Here is a 16508-nt window from a genome sequence, read left to right as displayed (position 1 = left end):
GTGCAAACGCTGAGATCAAAGGCCCATGCATCGATCACTTTGGGATTCCGTGCGATTTGTTACTCCAACCCACAAGCTCACAAGCTGTCCTCAACATTGCTCGTCAAGCATTGAGTAGTCGATGCAACAACTTACACTACACTATACAATAGAGCTTCACTCTCATTTTGTTTGATCGTTCTTCCATTGCAAGGAACGATGCCAAAGCAGGACTCGTTCTTCCTGCCTTCGTCGGGCACCAAGCGCAGGAGCGACGCGCCCCACTACGACTCTGGCTCTGGCTCTGGATCTGGATCTGGATCTGGCGCTGGCCGTGGCGGGCGCGGTGGGCGCGGCGGACGCGGGGGACGTGGTGGCGGCGCTGCGGCAGGCGGATCCACACGTGGCGGCGGTGCTGGTCGCGGCCGCGGTGGCAGCGGCAGTCCACGCGGCGGGCGTGGTGGCTCTGGCTCCATGGGTGGTCCTGCGCGTGGTGGCCGTGGCGGCGCGTCCGGGGCGGCGGCTGGTGGCTCAGCGAGGGGAAAAGGCTCTGGCTCGAGCCATCCCAGCAAGCGATCCCGCGTTGACGACGACGCCGACGACGACGAGGACGACGATCTGGAGGCGATTGACCATGGCGACGACGATGACGACAACGATGCCAACGGCGCAGGTGCCGCGGACGACAGGTAAACGCCAACGGAGGTGCATGTTCGTGTGGACGCGAGTCCATGTGCTCCAATGCAAACCCTCACCAAAGCCAGCAACCGAGGCGCAACGACTCTCAGCTGCTGTGGAGGGTTTGGATTTTGCGTGTTGGATTTGGAGAACTCACGTTTGTTTTGATCCTTTTGGTGTCCGGCTGGTCTGGCTGGATGATTGGAACTTGTGCAGCGAGGAAGAGGTCGAAACGGCTGCAGAGAAGGTGAGTCGAACGCTGAAGATGGGGGACGGGCTCAAACGAGCATATGGACGGCATGCAAAGTGTAGCAAGGGTACTAACTAGGGTGGTTCACCGTTGCGCTTTGGGCTTCGCTTTTTTCGCTTTTTTGTTTTGGTAGCGCATTCGGTTGGCTCGATCGTACATTGACCACCTCGAGGAAAAGCAACGCACAGACCGTGATCACGACGAGGTCGATCGTGACGCCATTGCGCACCGGTAACCGACAGTCGCAGCGTTGTTTGATTGCAGTGCATGTCGGTTGCTAGCCGCGTTGAAAAATGAGTTTCTGTCAACACTCATCTTATCTCCTCCTCCTCTCTTGATTCCGAACCCCCCCCCCAGCTTGCAAGAAGACGCACTGGAACAAGCTGGAAAGCTCCAACGTGAGGTTGCTGTTGAATACGCTGATTGGGACTTTGGTGCGGCGGCAGAACGCGCTCGAGTGCTGCGAGGACACGATTTGCCAATCACTTGCTTGTGCATAAGCGCGGACGATCGATTCTTGTTTACTGCCGCCAAAGACTGCAAAATCATCAAATGGGACTTGCAAACGGGTCGCCGGATGCGGACGATTGAAGGCGGCAAAAAGCAGACCAACCGATTCAAGCGATTGGAAAAGCAACGGCAACAGGGCGGAGCTCCTGCGCCACCGCCGTTCCCCGGCCACACTGAGCACATTCTAGCGATCGCCATTTCCTCCGATGGGCGATATTTGGCCTCCGGCGGCCGCGACAAGAGCCTGTTCATTTGGGATCCCCAAACGCTGGCTCTGATCAAGCGGTTTGAAGGCCATCGAGACGCGATTAGTGGTCTGGCATTCCGACGGGGCACACACGAGCTCTACTCTACTTCGCATGACCGAACACTCAAAGTCTGGAACCTCGACGAGATGACCTATGTCGAGACAGTGTAAGTTGAGAGCGAGGACAGGTTGAAATTAATTGTTTGCATTTTCGTTCCTCCTCACAACATGATATCCTTTGCTTTATGCATGTGTGCACATGCAACAGGTTTGGCCATCAAGATCACATTACCGCTGTGGACTGCTTGTACAAGCAACGACCGCTGACTGCAGGCGGCCGTGACAAGTCCACGCGCGCTTGGAAGATTGTGGAAGAGTCGCAATTGGTTTTCAACTGCACCATGACCTCTCTGGACTGCCTAAAACTTGTTAATGACGAGACCTTCATCACGGGATCCGAGGACGGGTAAGTCTGGTTTTTTGATGTTTGGGGGCTGCGAACTCGTGCCATCCACAACAAACACACTGCTAACATACGAACAAACGTTGGTAGCATGGTCGCACTATGGAGCTTCCAGAAGAAAAAGCCACATTCGTTGGTCCATCACCACGTGGAAGATCAAGATTGGATGAACGCCAGGATGCTTGCCGAGGCCAAGGCTCCCTTGCCCGAATCCGATGACGAAACTGAGCCAGCTGCTCTTTTTCCCCGCGACAACTGGGTGTCTGCTGTTGCCAGTCTTCCCTACACGGATCTTGTTGCGTCCGGTACGTGGGACGTGGGGTCGGGACCATGCCGAAGTACACTTGTACCAACCTCGTGTTTGTTTTGTTTTGTTTTTGTTTTCGTATTGCAGGTTCCAATGACGGTGTTGTGCGCTTGTGGCGATGCACAAATGGGTTGCATACGCTTTCGCCCCTGGCAGCCATCCCTGTGGTACGTGTTTGTCCCCGTTTTGGAAACTTGTGGTATTTCTTGCAGGCTCATTCGTTCCATCCTGAACTACGACTCTTTGTTTTTTGTTCTTTTCACCTTGCTTGTCATTCTTTTTCGCCTACAGCTTGGCTTCATCAACTCCTTGGCGTTTACGAGCGACGGCTCGCGTCTGATTGTCGGAGTTGGCCAAGAACATCGTCTTGGCCGGTGGTTTACTCCAACAAAGCTCACTAAGAACTGCATCAAGATCATTCCTCTGACTGCGGCGGCGCTGGCGAATGCGAATGGAAATCACTCTGCTTCGAATTCGCTTGCACCCAAAATGCCAGAGGCACTCGATGGCGATGAAGAGGAGGAGGATGAATAATGTCTTCCTTTGAAAGCTGAAGTTGTTCTATCTTCATTGGCTTTTTTTGTATCAACATTTACATTTTGACAAAATTACACAAGGACACAAGTCGCAGCTGCAGATGCATGACAACATCGAAAAAGTCGACACTGCCAACAACAATGAAATCACTTGTTCGGCTTGGATAGGAGGGTTTCCCAGAAAGTGTCGAGGTGATGTGTTTGGGGTATTCCTCGGGAGGAAAAGTACCTCGAGTTGCGACCCTGATGCGTTGTACAAAGTTGTTTTGTGCAAAGTGAGAAGAAGTGAGAAGAAGAAGCGTCGCTTTTCTGGAGGGGAGAGAAAAAACCACACCGAGCACCACATATACACGACACGACAATGACGACTTGTGTCACTTACCATCATGTACCACTTGGCGACGGGAGTGAGAGCGACAAGCAAACACAAAATGCAGAGAATGGTCATGAAAATGTAAACCATGGCCTGTGTGTTTCACCCCCACCAGCAAAGAAAATATCCACCACGGTTGTCGGGCATGCCAAAGTGTTAGTGTCGAATAGAACAAATCACATCCCGAGTTGACGGGGGGATGAGCGCTGTATTACCTGAATCATGCCGTCGTTGCGGGCTTGGTAAACGCACGAGCAGGCCATGCAATCCGCACGGTGCAGCAATTGGTCGCAATCGCTATCATGGTTTTCAACAATACAAAAGTAGAGCATTGGTTTGGCATGGTTTGAGTGAGTGCATGCAATGCAATGGTAGTGCAATCATAGAGCAAAGGAGAAGCGAGTTGGACCTCCACCAGTCCCCTCTCCACGGGCTGCCTCACCAGTCTGCCTCGGTTGCGACTTCGGCAATGGTCGTGTTGTTTGGGCATGTGCACTTGCAGCGGTACGGGTTGTTCGTGTCCGACACGTTGCCCTGCGCGGCCAGTTCAGTGTCGAGCAGCAGGTTGCGCGTCCCTCTCCGCTCATTCACGCTGCTCTGCTGCTGTTGCTGCTTGTTGTTGCTATTAGCCAATGCTTGGTTCTGGGTCTCGGCGGCGGCGGCGGCAATGGTCAGCCCAGCCACCGTCAGCAAAACCATCATAGCCAAGCTCCAATGCAAGCGTCCCATGACTGCAAAGTGTGTGTGAATAGAGACTGAAGGCCAGCCAAATGTAATGTGAATGATGATAAACTGAGATATCCGTCGTAGATCAAGTCGCGGTGGATAGAGCTCCGTTGATTGGATTTGGATTGAGTACTGAACTACCAAATTCTAACAACCACTAGTGAAGTTTCCGTATGTTTAGTCGCGTTGGTTCACTCTGAATCGGTTACTCTTTGCTCTTCCGGCGTTTTGTTTTTCAGCGTTGCGTTTTCTCAGACTGGCTGATTTTTCATCCAACAACAACAACAACAACAACAAAAACTGTCACTCTTCCTTTTTTTGTATATTTCAGTTTGTTTTTTTGTTTCATTCTCTCGTTCTCTCAGACTCCAAATGTTTGAGGGGTTGAACGCAGCGCTGAGCCTGTCCAACACTGCTCCACCAACCGAGCTGCAGGTGAGGCCAACAGCATTATTGACTACTAGTGCTTGGTGAATAGCATTGCATACGGGGTCGATATTGGCAGGGGCATTCATTCGGCTTTTGACATCAGCCCAACGGCCAACATGAAAGCTCGTCCATCTTGGCCATCATCATGCACGTATCCTCACGATGGAAGCCTGCTTTGCTTGCTTGGTTGTCAGGGCTCGCTGGTGCTGTGCGCTGACACACTCGAGGCGGACGGCGGCTTCCTGCTGCACCACTGGCTCGCCACGCACCTCAAGACTGGCGCCGCCGTCGTGCTCGTGTCATTCGCACACATCCAGAATCACTTTGCACTTGTGGCACGCAAGCTGGTAAAAAAATTGGTGCTTCGATCGGGCTGCGCATTGGCCGCACTTTTGTCCCATTCTCGTCGGTTCATAGCACATGAACTCACATTTGCCAACACAATTGTGTGTCTATGCTTTTGGGAATGCAATATGCAGGGCATCAACCTGGCACAACTCGAGGCGCGTGGCATGTTTCGTTTCATCGGAGGGCTCGATGTGCCGTCGACCGACGCTCAATCGCAACCTTCTTCTGGAGACTTTCACCTCGATTTGAGCAACCCTGCTCCGCTCAAGGAGCTACACCAGAGGATTCAAGACACATTGAAGGCGATGGAAGCCAGTCGGCGCGCGGCAAATCCAGCTGGTGAAGACGCAACGCAAACGCCCGTTTGCATCATCTTGGACTCGGTTGACACCCTGTTCCATGCAACTGGCGGTGCCATCACCCCTGCTGCGCTACTTGGCTTTATTCACTCTTGTCGGTCATTCCCACTCGTTGCCCCCGCCCCCTGCTTGGTGGTTTCTGTTCACGCCGACGCCCTGTTTGGCGGCGCCAAAGCCCTGTTTGCCACTCTCAAACATCAGGCCCAGGTCACACTAACCGTGTCTGGCCTGCCTAGCGGCTATTCCAAGGATGTGCATGGCCAGGTGAGAATTGTTTGTTTGGTCGATTTTTGTACTTTGTAGTTTTGGTTGCCGCTTCTTTTGTGGTTTCCTTGTTTCTGCCAAGCACATCTCACTGTCCTTTGGTCACCCTGGGGATCTTTTTGCCTCCTCTGCCTTGCCTCCGCAATCAGTTGTATATTTCGCGCGCTTCAGGGCTGGACGAACGACCAGCGCCTCAGTCCAAGCTCCACTACAAAATTCAAGACCACACAGTCACATTCTTTGCTCCAGGCTTGTCGCGGGCCGTGATTTGAGCAAATCACTTTGACTTTGTCTGTCACTATCGTAGTTGTTGAATGCTGAAAATCACAGATCCATCGAAAATCGTTGTATGTTTAAATTATCACAAACGCGTCCAAGAAACGCAACTTTACAGTGTAGTAGCCCCTCGCTTCAGTACTGATCAAGCTTGGCAGAAAGCAGTTTGCAAGCGGCAAGTTGGCCTTCGCAGGTGGCATGGAGTGAGGCTCGTCGCGCGCTGCACGGCTCGCCTTGTTGCGGCTCTTCGCCGAGCACATCCGCCAGTCGTTCAAGCTCGTGAATGGAGCTTTGCACTGCGGCCTCGATTTGATCCAGAAGGGTCAATGTCACAGTCAGACGCTCGATGGTGCGGCGCGACTCGGATGACTCGGCAGTTGCTTTCGACTTGGACGCTTTGCACAAGAGCTCCCACAACTGTCGCACCTCGCTGCAATGGGGAAGTTTGCAGTGTGCCAGGGTGTCAAAATCCGACGTCTCGCAATCTTCCACACAGTCGAGATACACCAACACTTGCTGACACTCGTCGCAAGCCACCGCGCTGGCGAGATCAGGAGCATTTCGGATGAGGGCAAGGTCGTGCAGCATGTCCTGCACCTCCGCAATACGCGCTGTCAATTCATGTTGCAGCTCGGCTGCGGTCAGCTGCCTTGGTGTGATTTGAGCCTCCGCCTGATCGGGAGACGCGAGCATCTTTGGGTTGGTGGCAGGCTGCGCTGATGGTTTGTCCAAAGCTGTATCGTTCGCCTCCCCTGTTCCAGGCGGACGATTTTCTGCACTGGAGACAGAGATCCGAGAGCCATCTTCGTCCGGCTGACCCGTTTCTCTTGCCGGGGTCTGTTCTTCCTGGTGGATCGGCCTTGTCAATGGCACACCTCCAGTAGCGAGCGTACCGTTCAAAATACCCGGAACAAGGTCTGTCAGCGGCCGAAGCACTGAGCTTCGTGCAGGCGGATACAGCTCAGACCCAGCGGGAATGCGAGAAAAGTACACGGTCCGGTTTTCGCGGTCAAAACGCGCCTGTTGTGGCGAAATCCGGTCTCGCAGTGCGATTGCCCAGTGCTTGGCGCTCTCGTTGAGAACCCTAAAGTGTGCAGCTTTACCTACTGCGGCTGTACCGAGAGATACTGCCATGGCGGAATGAACGACCGCGTCACCATACGCCTCGCTGTTGAACAGTGCTCGGGCTCGAAAGTGGTGGGCCTCGCTCAAAAACCAATCGCGCTTGACATCAAAGACCGATTGCCAGTCTGCCGGAAACTGGAATCGATCCTTGGCCTTCCGCTGGCTGGCCCGATGCACAAGACTCTCCAGCGCATCGCACGTTTCGATTCGAACGTGCTTGGTTGGACCCGTTGGCGTGGAGCTCGCGGGCTTGTAAAAAGTGCCCGTCTCGTATGAAGTCGCGGCAAAGGGATGCGCAAGCGTTGGAACTGCCCCGATCACGGCGGGTGTGATGGCTGTGGGAGAAACCCCCAGGCCAAGAAGGAGAAACCGGTACTCGTCCGCGATGTGAGCAGCGACCTTTGAGAGCGTGACTGCAGAAATCGTCGACGCCAACGAAGCAGGCATCGCTGCCACGGCGTCACTGGACTCCTCGCGTTGCATCCCGTCGATGAGCTCCTGAGCCATCGCGTCAAGTCCATTGGTAGCCTGCCCAGAAGGAGACGAGGGTGCCTGCTGCTGCTGCTGCTGCGATGACAACACCTGTTGGCGTGCAAGAGGGTCGCTGCTGCCAGGGGAAGAGTCACTGGGAAGGGTGCCAGTTGCTCCGGCAAATACAACAATGGCAGTCCACAGACACTCGTGCGCTTGAACAATGGCCAGGTGTGTCATGACGGCCAGTGTCTCTTGCTCGAGGTCGCGGGCCGTGGTTGGTGATGGACTCTGTGCCAACTCGTCTCGCAGCTGCAGGAAGATGGCTGCTGAGATTTGGAGGTACTTGCACGCTTGGCGAATGCCATCCGTATCCCACATGACCTGGCTCGCCGCCAGCAGCGAGTAAAGAGCGCCAATGTTATACACAACGGTAGCACGCTCGGTGGCCAGGCTACTATGAGCGACTTCGACTGCCTTGGTTCCGGCTTCGAGCCAATGAAACACTGCCGGGAGCGTCGGCACGCCGCCCTTCTTTTGCAGCTTTTTGCCCTTGTCGGTGCTCGAAACAAAGGACACGTACTCTGCGCACAGCTTGTCCCAGGCGTCGCCGGACTGGTCGAGCACTTGGAGATAGGCGACGTGCCGCTCAATCGCGGCGGCGACTCCCGCGCTCGAGGTCAAGCTTGTTCCCGCAAGCAGCCTCCGTGCAGCCTCCAAACGCTCGATTTGACGATGCCACGCATTCCACTGCTGGCTTACATCGCCGGATTGGTGCTTTGACGCTGCAGTCGTGCTGCTTGCAGAACTAGGATTTGAAGCGGTTTTGAAACCGTTTCGCGCTGCTGTTTCACGCGTCCCTGCGGTTCCACTGCCAGCAGCTGCAGTCGAGCCCGCCCGACTCTTCATGCCCGGTGCACTTCTAGCAGCAGAGGCTATTGGAGTAGCATGACTGGCGATGGATGTGGGCGTCGGTCGTGCTCTGGGATGCAGTTGGTCTTCGGGAGCAACAAGTAACGGCGCGACAATCCGCAGCGATTTGGCCGTCGTCGCGTTGATCGGCTTCCGAGCCGGGATGCTTTGGATCAGCATTTTTGGGAGGTTTTGGTTTTAGCTAAAGTGCCGATCTTCAGTCAGGTGTCTTTTGAGACTTTGGAAGCGATCAAACAAAAAACAAAAAGCAAGAATGACAGGCGGTCAAAGTTTGAGAATGGTGTCAACCCTGCTCGGATTAGCGGGCTTTCAGGTCACGATTACAAATACATTGTTGTTGTGCTTACCTAAGTGACATGATTTTTTGTTGCAGCCACAGTGAAAAAAGAAACCGTTTTACCGGTCTACCCCGTTATGTCGAGCTCGATAAAAACGCGTCCCTGGGCTCTGTGCCTTTGACAGTGTATTGTCCTGCGTGTGTACATTCGAACACTGCAACGGGCGTTCGTGTAGCTCCATCCAGAGAGCAGATCCAGGCGAAAGCAGTTTAGAGTGTCTGGTGCAGGCGTGTTTTCCGTCGGCTGTGTGATTTTTTTGATTTTTTTTCGATTTTATTTTCATTTTTTTCGATTTTTGCGAATTTTTCTTTTTCATTTTTTGTGGCAGTCGTCCCGTTTGGGATTTTTTTCATTTTTTTTATTTTATTTTTGATTTATTGTATTTTATTTTTGATTTATTTTTTTATTTTTTTATTTTTTTCAATGTGTTTCATTGTATTCCTACCAATCATCAACGATGCAATTGATACAAGCGCAGACGTACTTCTCCCTTGGGAGCAACTGATCACGGACATGTCTGGCGCAGACAACCTGTGTATGCCACACAAACGGACATCGTGGATCTTTGTCGAATATCGCTGTGCAAGGCCCGCAGCCGCAACGGAAAAGGACGTGAAACAGATTATTGTTCATTATCCTTCAATAATCGGACGTGTTTCCTGTATCCATTTCTTCCAATCGGCATGGAGCAGTCAGCCTCGAATCTACCCCGTAATGATTCAAATATAATTCATGACCATATAGTCAAAAATCGGTCTCGGTGGTAAGCTCTAGCATCGCAAATACGTGTGCAGAATTCTGCGTGCGACAATCGAGGTCGATGCCAGCTGACAATCTCGTTTTCCGGTACACTCCTGGGACGGAGTGATTGGCAGTGATATGTTCTTTGCGTTTGTGCTATGGTTGCGGTCAAAATAGTGGAGACTGGTTTGGCGCATCATCAGCAAGTGGGCTGTGAACATAGCAGTTTCAGTCGGATTCATTCAAAGTATCGCCCATGAACATGTTCTCATCATTATCGAGAACTACAACTGTCCAACACAAGCATACATACTTGTTACAATTATACACATCATAATTGATCATGAGCTGCGAGGTAGAGAGCCGTAGGACGACCAAAAGGCCGTTCCAAAGTTGCCGGTAAACTTTACGAGCGAATTTCCAGCTCCTGCTTGCCGCAATCAACCAGCCGATTGGCACATTATATTCTAGAGATTAATTATGTGATTGTCAGACGACGGGACGTCAAAAAGTCTTGAGACGTTTCACATTTAGGCACTGATGCATCAAGTAGCGTTTTGCCCAACCGGACAACAGTTGAGCCGTCACTGTGCATCTTTCGCGCCTGACGAGGTTCGATTCCCTGCTTTTGCTCTTTTTGCCTTTTTTTTTTTTTTTTTTGACAATGGAAAAAGCAATGCACTCAAACAAAAAAATAAAAGAAAAAAAAAAGAAAAAAAAGAAAAAGAAAAACCAATGTCACTCCAATGGTTTTATTTTATTTTTTTATTTTTTTATTTTTTATTTTTATTTATTTTATTTTATTTTCTGTTCTCCACAGTCTTTGTATTTTATTTTACTTACTTTTATTTTATTATTTCATTGCAAAAAGCATTGTATTTTTTCTTTCTTTTGCATTGCAAATGTCGAATCAGCACCAACAGATTCCGAGCGAGCGAATCGTATCTGTCCTTCGCAGTGCGGGAACGTAAGTCATGACCAATTACAATCGTTCTCCTCCTGAGAGAGCAATTCTTTCAACACACATCAGAAAGAACAAAGAACACGCATGGTGAAAGAAAAAAAAAAAAAAAGAAGAAAAGCAAAAAGCGCGCGAAAACGAGCTTTCAGTTTGCTCTCGGTCCTGCAGATCAGCAGCCGTTCGCCGGAGCGCGCTGCCGCCAAGCATATTGTAATTGTCATGGCTTCCTTGACGGAATTGCGTCGCGATTGGCGTGAATTCGGGGAACGCGGACGCTGGGGAGGGTGAAAAGGGATTTTGAGCTTCAATTTCAATCCAGTTTTTGAGAGCACGGTGTTGAAACTGATAGTAAAAGCGCGGGAAACACACTGTTCTTGAGATGGTGAATTTTCAGCAAACGAAAATTCAACTTGGCTAATTTTTTGATTGGGTTGTTTGTTTGGATGTGTGGATCAGATCAACAAGCAAGCCTTGAATTCATTTCAAGACTGTCAGCGGAGAACGGAGGAAGCGTCTCTTCTCGTGTCGGCAGCGGATGATGTAAGTCTGCCGTCCGTAGCGTTCGCTCTGGTCAACAATGAAGCAACAGCCCAGTCCCCTCTTCCAGCCACTCCAGTCGTGGCGGATGCGGCACGGCAATGGATACAGATGCACGACCAGCAGCTGCTTCACACGCAGGAACAACCACTCTCCCACCTTCGACCGCATCCTCCAGCACTGTGGATGTCGACACGCGGGACAATGCGACAACCTCAAGTGCGCCCGTTCACTTTTCTGCCCGTCCCAACACCTGCACCGCTTCCCGTGTCTCGTTCTCGTTGTGCATTGGCTTCATCGCCATCGAGACGCAATGGCTCGAGAATGGTTCTCGCAATCGCGGATGCTCTCGTTCACGACAGCACCGCGATCAGCGAGCAATGAATTTATTTATGGCTCAAAAAAAATAAAAATAAAAATAAAAATATTATTAATCGAAAAAAATAATAATAATAATAATAAATAAAAAAAAAAACCCTGGAGGCGTGAAAAAAAAAGGACGGAGGAATGTTGTGGTCTCATGAGCACGGCTATTTGCCTTTTTATGGCAACATCGAAATCTCCGTGACCGTAAAACCTGTCTATCGAGTCAAAAACGACAAAACCCATCAAAATGACAAAAAATACCGCGGTAGCTTTTTTCACTGTGAGCGGCTGTGAATGGCAATTTGGCAGAATCCTGGTTTTTTCAGTTGACATGAGCAATATTCACCAAAGTGTCAATTTTGTCAACCAATCGTCGTTTCTGGACCAACGACTCTAAATCAAACTTACAAAATCCGAGATATCACAATTATCAAAACTGACGGCGGCGCGACGAGTACAACGGTTGCGTACTGTACTTTGAATTTCCATCCAATGTTCACCGTCTCGTTTCCCCGCGATCAAGTCCCCCACACTCGACAGACACACTGTCAATAAACATGAAACCATATTTCACACCGAGTGCATGCTCGATTGGGACGGCGACGCAGCGTGCCAGTCGTCTAATCTGGCGTTGAACGTGAATGAGTGCTGAAGCCGAAAAGCCCAGAACTGCCATCCCAAAGGCCGTCTTCATTGCAAGTGCCCTGCTCTGCCCTGCCCCACCCTCGCCATTCCATATGCACACTCGGCACAAGCTCATCCAGCTCAGCTTTGCACGATTCCCTAACCCTGCTTCTCTGTCCGTTGTTGCTGGAATTGTGCAGACCGACATTGAGGCCTTCCTCGCCAGCAACGCCAGCGGTGGCCTCGAGGGCGCCATGGAGCGCTTCCAGACCCAACACCAGCAGTACAAGACGCTCGAGGCCTCTCTTGCACAGCGCAAGCGCACCCTCATCACCAAGGTCAGTGGGGGGGGGGATTCTCGCTTGTGTCGTGCTTGTGTGTTCCAGAGATCTCGATCGCAGTGCAACAACTCTCTTTCGCGCGCTCGCTTCCGCCACAACACTGCGGATGACAAAAAAGCCACATCTGTCTCGTCTCTGAGCTCGTTGATTCGAGCTGCGCACAGAGACAGGCCGAGCGTCGACGAGCTTTGCCAGCATGTGTTTCAGATTTTTATTAGTATTTTTTGTATTTTTTTGTTTTTTGGGTCGAAAAGCTGACTTTGACGTTTCTATGAATTCTATGCACCCTCACTGTCGCTCACTTCTTCTTGTACATGCTATGCATTCTTTGATGACATTGTTTGAATCCTACTGCAACGATTTTTTTTTCGGCTGTGTCCACACACACAGGTTCCGGAAATGCAGTCTGCCCTCGATGCCATTGCGCACCTGAAGGAGAAGCAGCACGATTCCGAGCCGATCCGAACACAGTTTGAGCTCTGCGACAACCTTTACGCCACCGCTGACATCAAGCCCACATCGAAAGTTGGCCTTTGGCTTGGTGTACGTGACAGAATTTCCTGCTCCCCTTGTTTGTGTGTGTGTGTGTGTGTATTTCTGGTCCTAACACTCCTGCGGGTCGTGTCCCATTGACAGGCGAACGTCATGCTCGAGTACGACATCGACGAGGCCCAAACTCTGCTGCAAGGCAACCTCCAGAAGGCCCAGCGCAACTCTGATCAGCTCGGCGAGGATCTTGGGTTTGTCAAGGAGCAACTCACGACAATGGAAGTTAACATTGCACGGCTGCACAACTGGGGCGTTGCTCAAAAGAAAAAGGACAAGCAAAACGCCGCGGCACCCGCTTCAAGCGCAGCACCAGCAGCCAAGAAGTAACTCGACCTCAACCAATTTGAACAAAAGAATGAAAAAAAAAAAAGGCCAACTTCTCGCATTCGTTGTTAGTGTTTCTCTCTCAGCTCTTTCACGTTGCATCATGAAATTGAAAAAAAGAAATCTTTTGACAACAATACACCGAATGACACGCAAACGCCACACAACAGAAAAACAAGCATGGAGGAGGACACCAAAAAAATCCAAAGTTCGCCACCAAGGTACAGCCACACATACAACCCAATCACGATACGGGAAAACTCCAGTACACACACACACACACACACAAACACACCCCACAAAAGAGAAACGCACGAACAAGCAGAGCTATAAACGCGTGCTGGTTCGCAGCAACAAAACAAAACAAAGGTTAACAGCGTTAAGAAACATCATGGGCGAATAGCGGAAGAATACCGTAACGCACACTCTTGCGAGAAAAGATGGCAAGAAAACGGCGAGAAACAGGCCAGAAAACAAAAGAACAAGAGAAAGAAAAAAGGTGTGTTTGTTTCCAAACCCCCCTTTCTCCCCTCCCGCATTTGCCGCCTGTTTTGCTCTCCGAATGACTGGGTTGCCACTTTTTGACTTGTTTAGCGCGGTGGGGGCTTGGCACGCAGCGCCGTCTGGACGTTGTCCACTTTGGCAATGTACTCGAGGAATGGGATGAGGTCCAACAATGCAGTGTCGTTCTTGTCGTCAAACCATGTGACGATGGGAATCGCATAGTCAGGGTGGAAGGCGTACGATGCGGGGGAGTTGTCAATGATCACCGTCTGGCTCAGCTCGCGACCCAGGCGGCTCAAGTCCTTGACGTAGTTGCCACGGTGCTGCACACACGACTCGCGGAACAAGCGCGAGCGCAAAACCCGATCCTTGTCCAGTAGATCGGACACTGGGTCGGCATACTGTTTGTTGGCAGGAAGAGAATCAGAAGAACGAGGGGCAATGGTGAGTATTCCACATTATCAACCAACATGTCTCACTCGACAGCAGTATCGCAACACACAAGCTCCGGACATACCTTGGCAAGACTGGCAGTGAATAAAACACACTCAAACAATTGGCCGACTCGTTTCAAAAACTCATCCACGTAGGGGCGCTTCAAGACATAGACTTGGTGGACAATGCCTTCAATCTCAACAGGGATGATGTAATCAGGATTAGGGATGGGCTGTGAAGGTACCAGAGACAAGAGTGCGGCAGGTGAGCAAGTGAAAGGCCGTTGGAAACAAACAAACAAAAAAAAGCAGTGCCAGCCCCGTATGTATTTACCCGGAAGGAGCTGTGGACCAGGGTTTCGTCGAGGTCCAATACTAGACATTTCCTTCCTTTGTCATCCTTGCGGAGTGGCCCAAGAAGGGGTTCGCCATTGTAGTCCGATTGCTAATTTTTTTTAGGAAGGAACAACAGAACAAAGTCAGCACCACCGCCCTCGATCACATCCAAAGAAGAAGGGCATCGGATCGAAGCACTTACAGATTCAGTAACTGTTCGGTCTGTGACATGCTCGGGGCTCTCGGCTTCTTGCGTGCCCCGACCGCAACAGAACAGCAACGACCAGATTCCTCGCCTTGCTGGGTACTTGGCTTTTTGGGCAGATTTGCCTGGAAAAAAAAAAGCACCATAACGGTGAGCAAAACGTGTGTGTGGGGTGTTTGTTGAAGGATCAAAGCGAAACAAGCGACAATCGTTATTACCTCCTGCTGCTGTGTGTGCAGGCGTGCCGTCCCGGTTGACCTGGGTTATAATAGAGGGTGCATCACTCATTGGTGGATTGCGTGAAAATAAAAGCAGCGCGACGGGTTGCTGTTGAGACTAGAAAGAGCTACTTTGCTTGGCTTTTGGCTTTTTCCAAAAGACAGCCAAAGACTCGGCAAAAATTAAAGGTGGACGGAGCGAGAAAAAAAAAACAGAACGACCCGGGAGGCAAAGACGAAACGAACAGAGAGCAAGTTGGAGTGTTTCCTGCGTGTACAGACAAAGAACAAATGCAGAGCAGGCTGAGGGGTGAGTGCCAAAAAGAACTCTATGGGAAAGAAAAAGAAAAAGAAAAAAAGAACCGCACACAAGCATCAAGCAAAGGAAAAAAAAAAAACACTCCGCAATAACATGCCAACGACAGAGACACAATCAAGCAAGGGTGCAAAGCGGTGGAGATACAATGGAGCCAAAAAACAGAGCCGCCCATCCCGTGGCAGACACACGCAGGCAAGAGAGAGAGAGTCACAAGGGGTGCCAAGGGATTGCTCATTCGGAAAAAAAAAAAAGACAAGGAAAAGAAAACCAAAAACAAGGAAGAAACAATGCCGTGCTCGCGCCCACCAGACACTCGAGTGGAGCATGCATGTAACAAAACAAAATAGTGCAGTCGCCATCAAAAGCAACGGATGATGGCGAGGAAGAGACGAGAGGTCGTGACGAGGGGCTGTTGCGATGGGGCGGATTGGGAGTGTGGCACTCAGCAGCGCCAACGTGACGAAAGCGCGATTCGCATAGTGTTCGCTCCGCTCTGCCGCGGGTGCAGGAGTAACTCTTGCATTGGGCAGTCAACACCCGTCCCACACACACACACAAAAAGAAGAGACAGATCGATAGAGAGAGAGAAACACAGCGAGATGGAACGAGAAACAAAAGGAAGGAACATTGAAAAAAAAAAAAAAAACCACACTTCAAAAAAAGAAATAGAAAAAAAAAAAAAAGCACAACAACAACGTAAAGTTGGATCGAAACCAGAATTGCAACCGGAACCCAACCCCACCGGCCACCAGTCGACGTAGCAACCGCCCGCCCGCTCCTCATCTTCCAAGGACAAGCCTGGAGAAGCAATCGCACGTCGGACGTACAACGACAAGATCGAAGGAGAGCGATGCAAGCGGAGCAGCAGAGGATGGCCGAGGACAATAAAAAAAAAAAAAAAAGGAAAAAAAAAAAAAAGAGCAAAAAGCCAGTGTGATCGCTTTGCACCTCAAGCCAAAGATGACGCCTGAAAAGCGAGCGAGCGCAGACACCGCAGGGCGACGGAGCAGCGCATGGATTGGTGCATCCAAGCAAAGCGCCCAGAGCCAATTCCATGCAACCGCACAGTCACAAGCTGTTGAAAGCCATGAGACAGATTGATTCAAACGGATTTTTTGTGTTTTCTTTGATGGGCGATTTGGAGCAGGAATGGGGCGTCCGGGGGGCAATGGCGGGCTGTTGGCCTACAGAGCCTCAAGGCGTTTGCCAGAGCGAAGACCAAAGGAGGATTTGGGATGGAGGAAGAAAAGAGGGCGACCGGAGAGCGATGAGATTTTTTTTTTTTTTTCGTTTTTGTGGGTCCAGCTACTATCAGTCACTCAAACCCGTCTAAAACGAGAAAGCTCATACGAAAAATGCACTACTGCATGCAATTGCCACCATCAATCTGTTGAGTGGTTAATTTTTGTTTGATTGCATCGCAGCTTTTCCCCCCCC

General features: G+C 50.8%; 6 protein-coding genes across 6 annotated transcripts; 3 read left to right on the top strand and 3 right to left on the bottom strand.

Moving 5' to 3' along the window:
• The first annotated feature begins 159 nt into the window (after window positions 1-159).
• CAOG_04420 (hypothetical protein) lies at window positions 160-3103 on the top strand. Its single transcript, XM_004348198.2, has 8 exons — window positions 160-668; window positions 874-904; window positions 1041-1138; window positions 1265-1831; window positions 1933-2130; window positions 2218-2432; window positions 2522-2601; window positions 2726-3103. Exons 1-8 carry the CDS (start codon window positions 199-201, stop codon window positions 2966-2968), a joined length of 1902 nt encoding a protein of 633 aa, XP_004348248.2. The 5' UTR covers window positions 160-198; the 3' UTR covers window positions 2969-3103.
• CAOG_04419 (hypothetical protein) lies at window positions 2996-4242 on the bottom strand. The gene is made up of 4 exons (XM_004348197.2): window positions 3786-4242; window positions 3559-3640; window positions 3353-3436; window positions 2996-3213 (listed from the first exon to the last, which is right to left on the bottom strand). The coding sequence occupies exons 1-4, from the start codon at window positions 4070-4072 to the stop codon at window positions 3118-3120; spliced, it is 549 nt and encodes a 182-aa protein (XP_004348247.1). The 5' UTR covers window positions 4073-4242; the 3' UTR covers window positions 2996-3117.
• Window positions 4243-4393: 151 nt separating this feature from the next.
• On the top strand, window positions 4394-5866 carry CAOG_04418 (hypothetical protein). The gene is made up of 4 exons (XM_004348196.2): window positions 4394-4504; window positions 4693-4845; window positions 4978-5469; window positions 5619-5866. The coding sequence occupies exons 1-4, from the start codon at window positions 4442-4444 to the stop codon at window positions 5739-5741; spliced, it is 831 nt and encodes a 276-aa protein (XP_004348246.1). The 5' UTR covers window positions 4394-4441; the 3' UTR covers window positions 5742-5866.
• A 14-nt stretch (window positions 5867-5880) lies between these two features.
• Window positions 5881-8433, bottom strand: CAOG_04417 (hypothetical protein; the record flags this gene model as incomplete). The annotated part of the gene is made up of 1 exon (XM_004348195.1): window positions 5881-8433. One exon carries the CDS (start codon window positions 8431-8433, stop codon window positions 5881-5883), a length of 2553 nt encoding a protein of 850 aa, XP_004348245.1.
• Window positions 8434-11823: 3390 nt separating this feature from the next.
• Window positions 11824-13233, top strand: CAOG_04416 (prefoldin). Its single transcript, XM_004348194.2, has 4 exons — window positions 11824-11912; window positions 12042-12179; window positions 12573-12725; window positions 12819-13233. Exons 1-4 carry the CDS (start codon window positions 11859-11861, stop codon window positions 13056-13058), a joined length of 585 nt encoding a protein of 194 aa, XP_004348244.1. The 5' UTR covers window positions 11824-11858; the 3' UTR covers window positions 13059-13233.
• CAOG_04415 (CTD small phosphatase) lies at window positions 13126-15049 on the bottom strand. Its single transcript, XM_004348193.2, has 5 exons — window positions 14753-15049; window positions 14532-14659; window positions 14328-14438; window positions 14077-14226; window positions 13126-13960 (listed from the first exon to the last, which is right to left on the bottom strand). The coding sequence occupies exons 1-5, from the start codon at window positions 14820-14822 to the stop codon at window positions 13646-13648; spliced, it is 774 nt and encodes a 257-aa protein (XP_004348243.1). The 5' UTR covers window positions 14823-15049; the 3' UTR covers window positions 13126-13645.
• Window positions 15050-16508: the final 1459 nt, after the last annotated feature.

The sequence above is a fragment of the Capsaspora owczarzaki genome, assembly GCF_000151315.2.
Source record: "Capsaspora owczarzaki ATCC 30864 unplaced genomic scaffold supercont2.6, whole genome shotgun sequence".
Classification (NCBI taxonomy): domain Eukaryota; class Filasterea; order Ministeriida; family Capsasporidae; genus Capsaspora; species Capsaspora owczarzaki.
This window is presented reverse-complemented; position numbering and strand designations above follow the sequence as displayed.

Excerpts from the sequence above, each read along its gene's own strand:
- CAOG_04420 (XM_004348198.2), top strand. The coding sequence starts at position 199 with ATGCCAAAGCAGGACTCGTTCTTCCTGCCTTCGTCGGGCACCAAGCGC. Across the intron at positions 1,139-1,264 it reads CGTGACGCCATTGCGCACCG|CTTGCAAGAAGACGCACTGG; the intron begins GTAACCGACAGT and ends CCCCCCCCCCAG. Across the intron at positions 1,832-1,932 it reads ATGACCTATGTCGAGACAGT|GTTTGGCCATCAAGATCACA; the intron begins GTAAGTTGAGAG and ends CACATGCAACAG.
- CAOG_04419 (XM_004348197.2), bottom strand. The coding sequence starts at position 4,072 with ATGGGACGCTTGCATTGGAGCTTGGCTATGATGGTTTTGCTGACGGTG. Across the intron at positions 3,641-3,785 it reads GTCGCAACCGAGGCAGACTG|CGATTGCGACCAATTGCTGC; the intron begins GTGAGGCAGCCC and ends AAACCATGATAG. Across the intron at positions 3,437-3,558 it reads GCAACGACGGCATGATTCAG|GCCATGGTTTACATTTTCAT; the intron begins GTAATACAGCGC and ends TGAAACACACAG.
- CAOG_04418 (XM_004348196.2), top strand. The coding sequence starts at position 4,442 with ATGTTTGAGGGGTTGAACGCAGCGCTGAGCCTGTCCAACACTGCTCCA. Across the intron at positions 4,505-4,692 it reads CTCCACCAACCGAGCTGCAG|GGCTCGCTGGTGCTGTGCGC; the intron begins GTGAGGCCAACA and ends CTTGGTTGTCAG. Across the intron at positions 5,470-5,618 it reads CCAAGGATGTGCATGGCCAG|TTGTATATTTCGCGCGCTTC; the intron begins GTGAGAATTGTT and ends CTCCGCAATCAG.
- CAOG_04416 (XM_004348194.2), top strand. The coding sequence starts at position 11,859 with ATGAGTGCTGAAGCCGAAAAGCCCAGAACTGCCATCCCAAAGGCCGTC. Across the intron at positions 11,913-12,041 it reads TCCCAAAGGCCGTCTTCATT|ACCGACATTGAGGCCTTCCT; the intron begins GCAAGTGCCCTG and ends GGAATTGTGCAG. Across the intron at positions 12,726-12,818 it reads AAGTTGGCCTTTGGCTTGGT|GCGAACGTCATGCTCGAGTA; the intron begins GTACGTGACAGA and ends TCCCATTGACAG.
- CAOG_04415 (XM_004348193.2), bottom strand. The coding sequence starts at position 14,822 with ATGAGTGATGCACCCTCTATTATAACCCAGGTCAACCGGGACGGCACG. Across the intron at positions 14,660-14,752 it reads TGCACACACAGCAGCAGGAG|GCAAATCTGCCCAAAAAGCC; the intron begins GTAATAACGATT and ends TTTTTTTTCCAG. Across the intron at positions 13,961-14,076 it reads TCACTGCCAGTCTTGCCAAG|TATGCCGACCCAGTGTCCGA; the intron begins GTATGTCCGGAG and ends GCCAACAAACAG.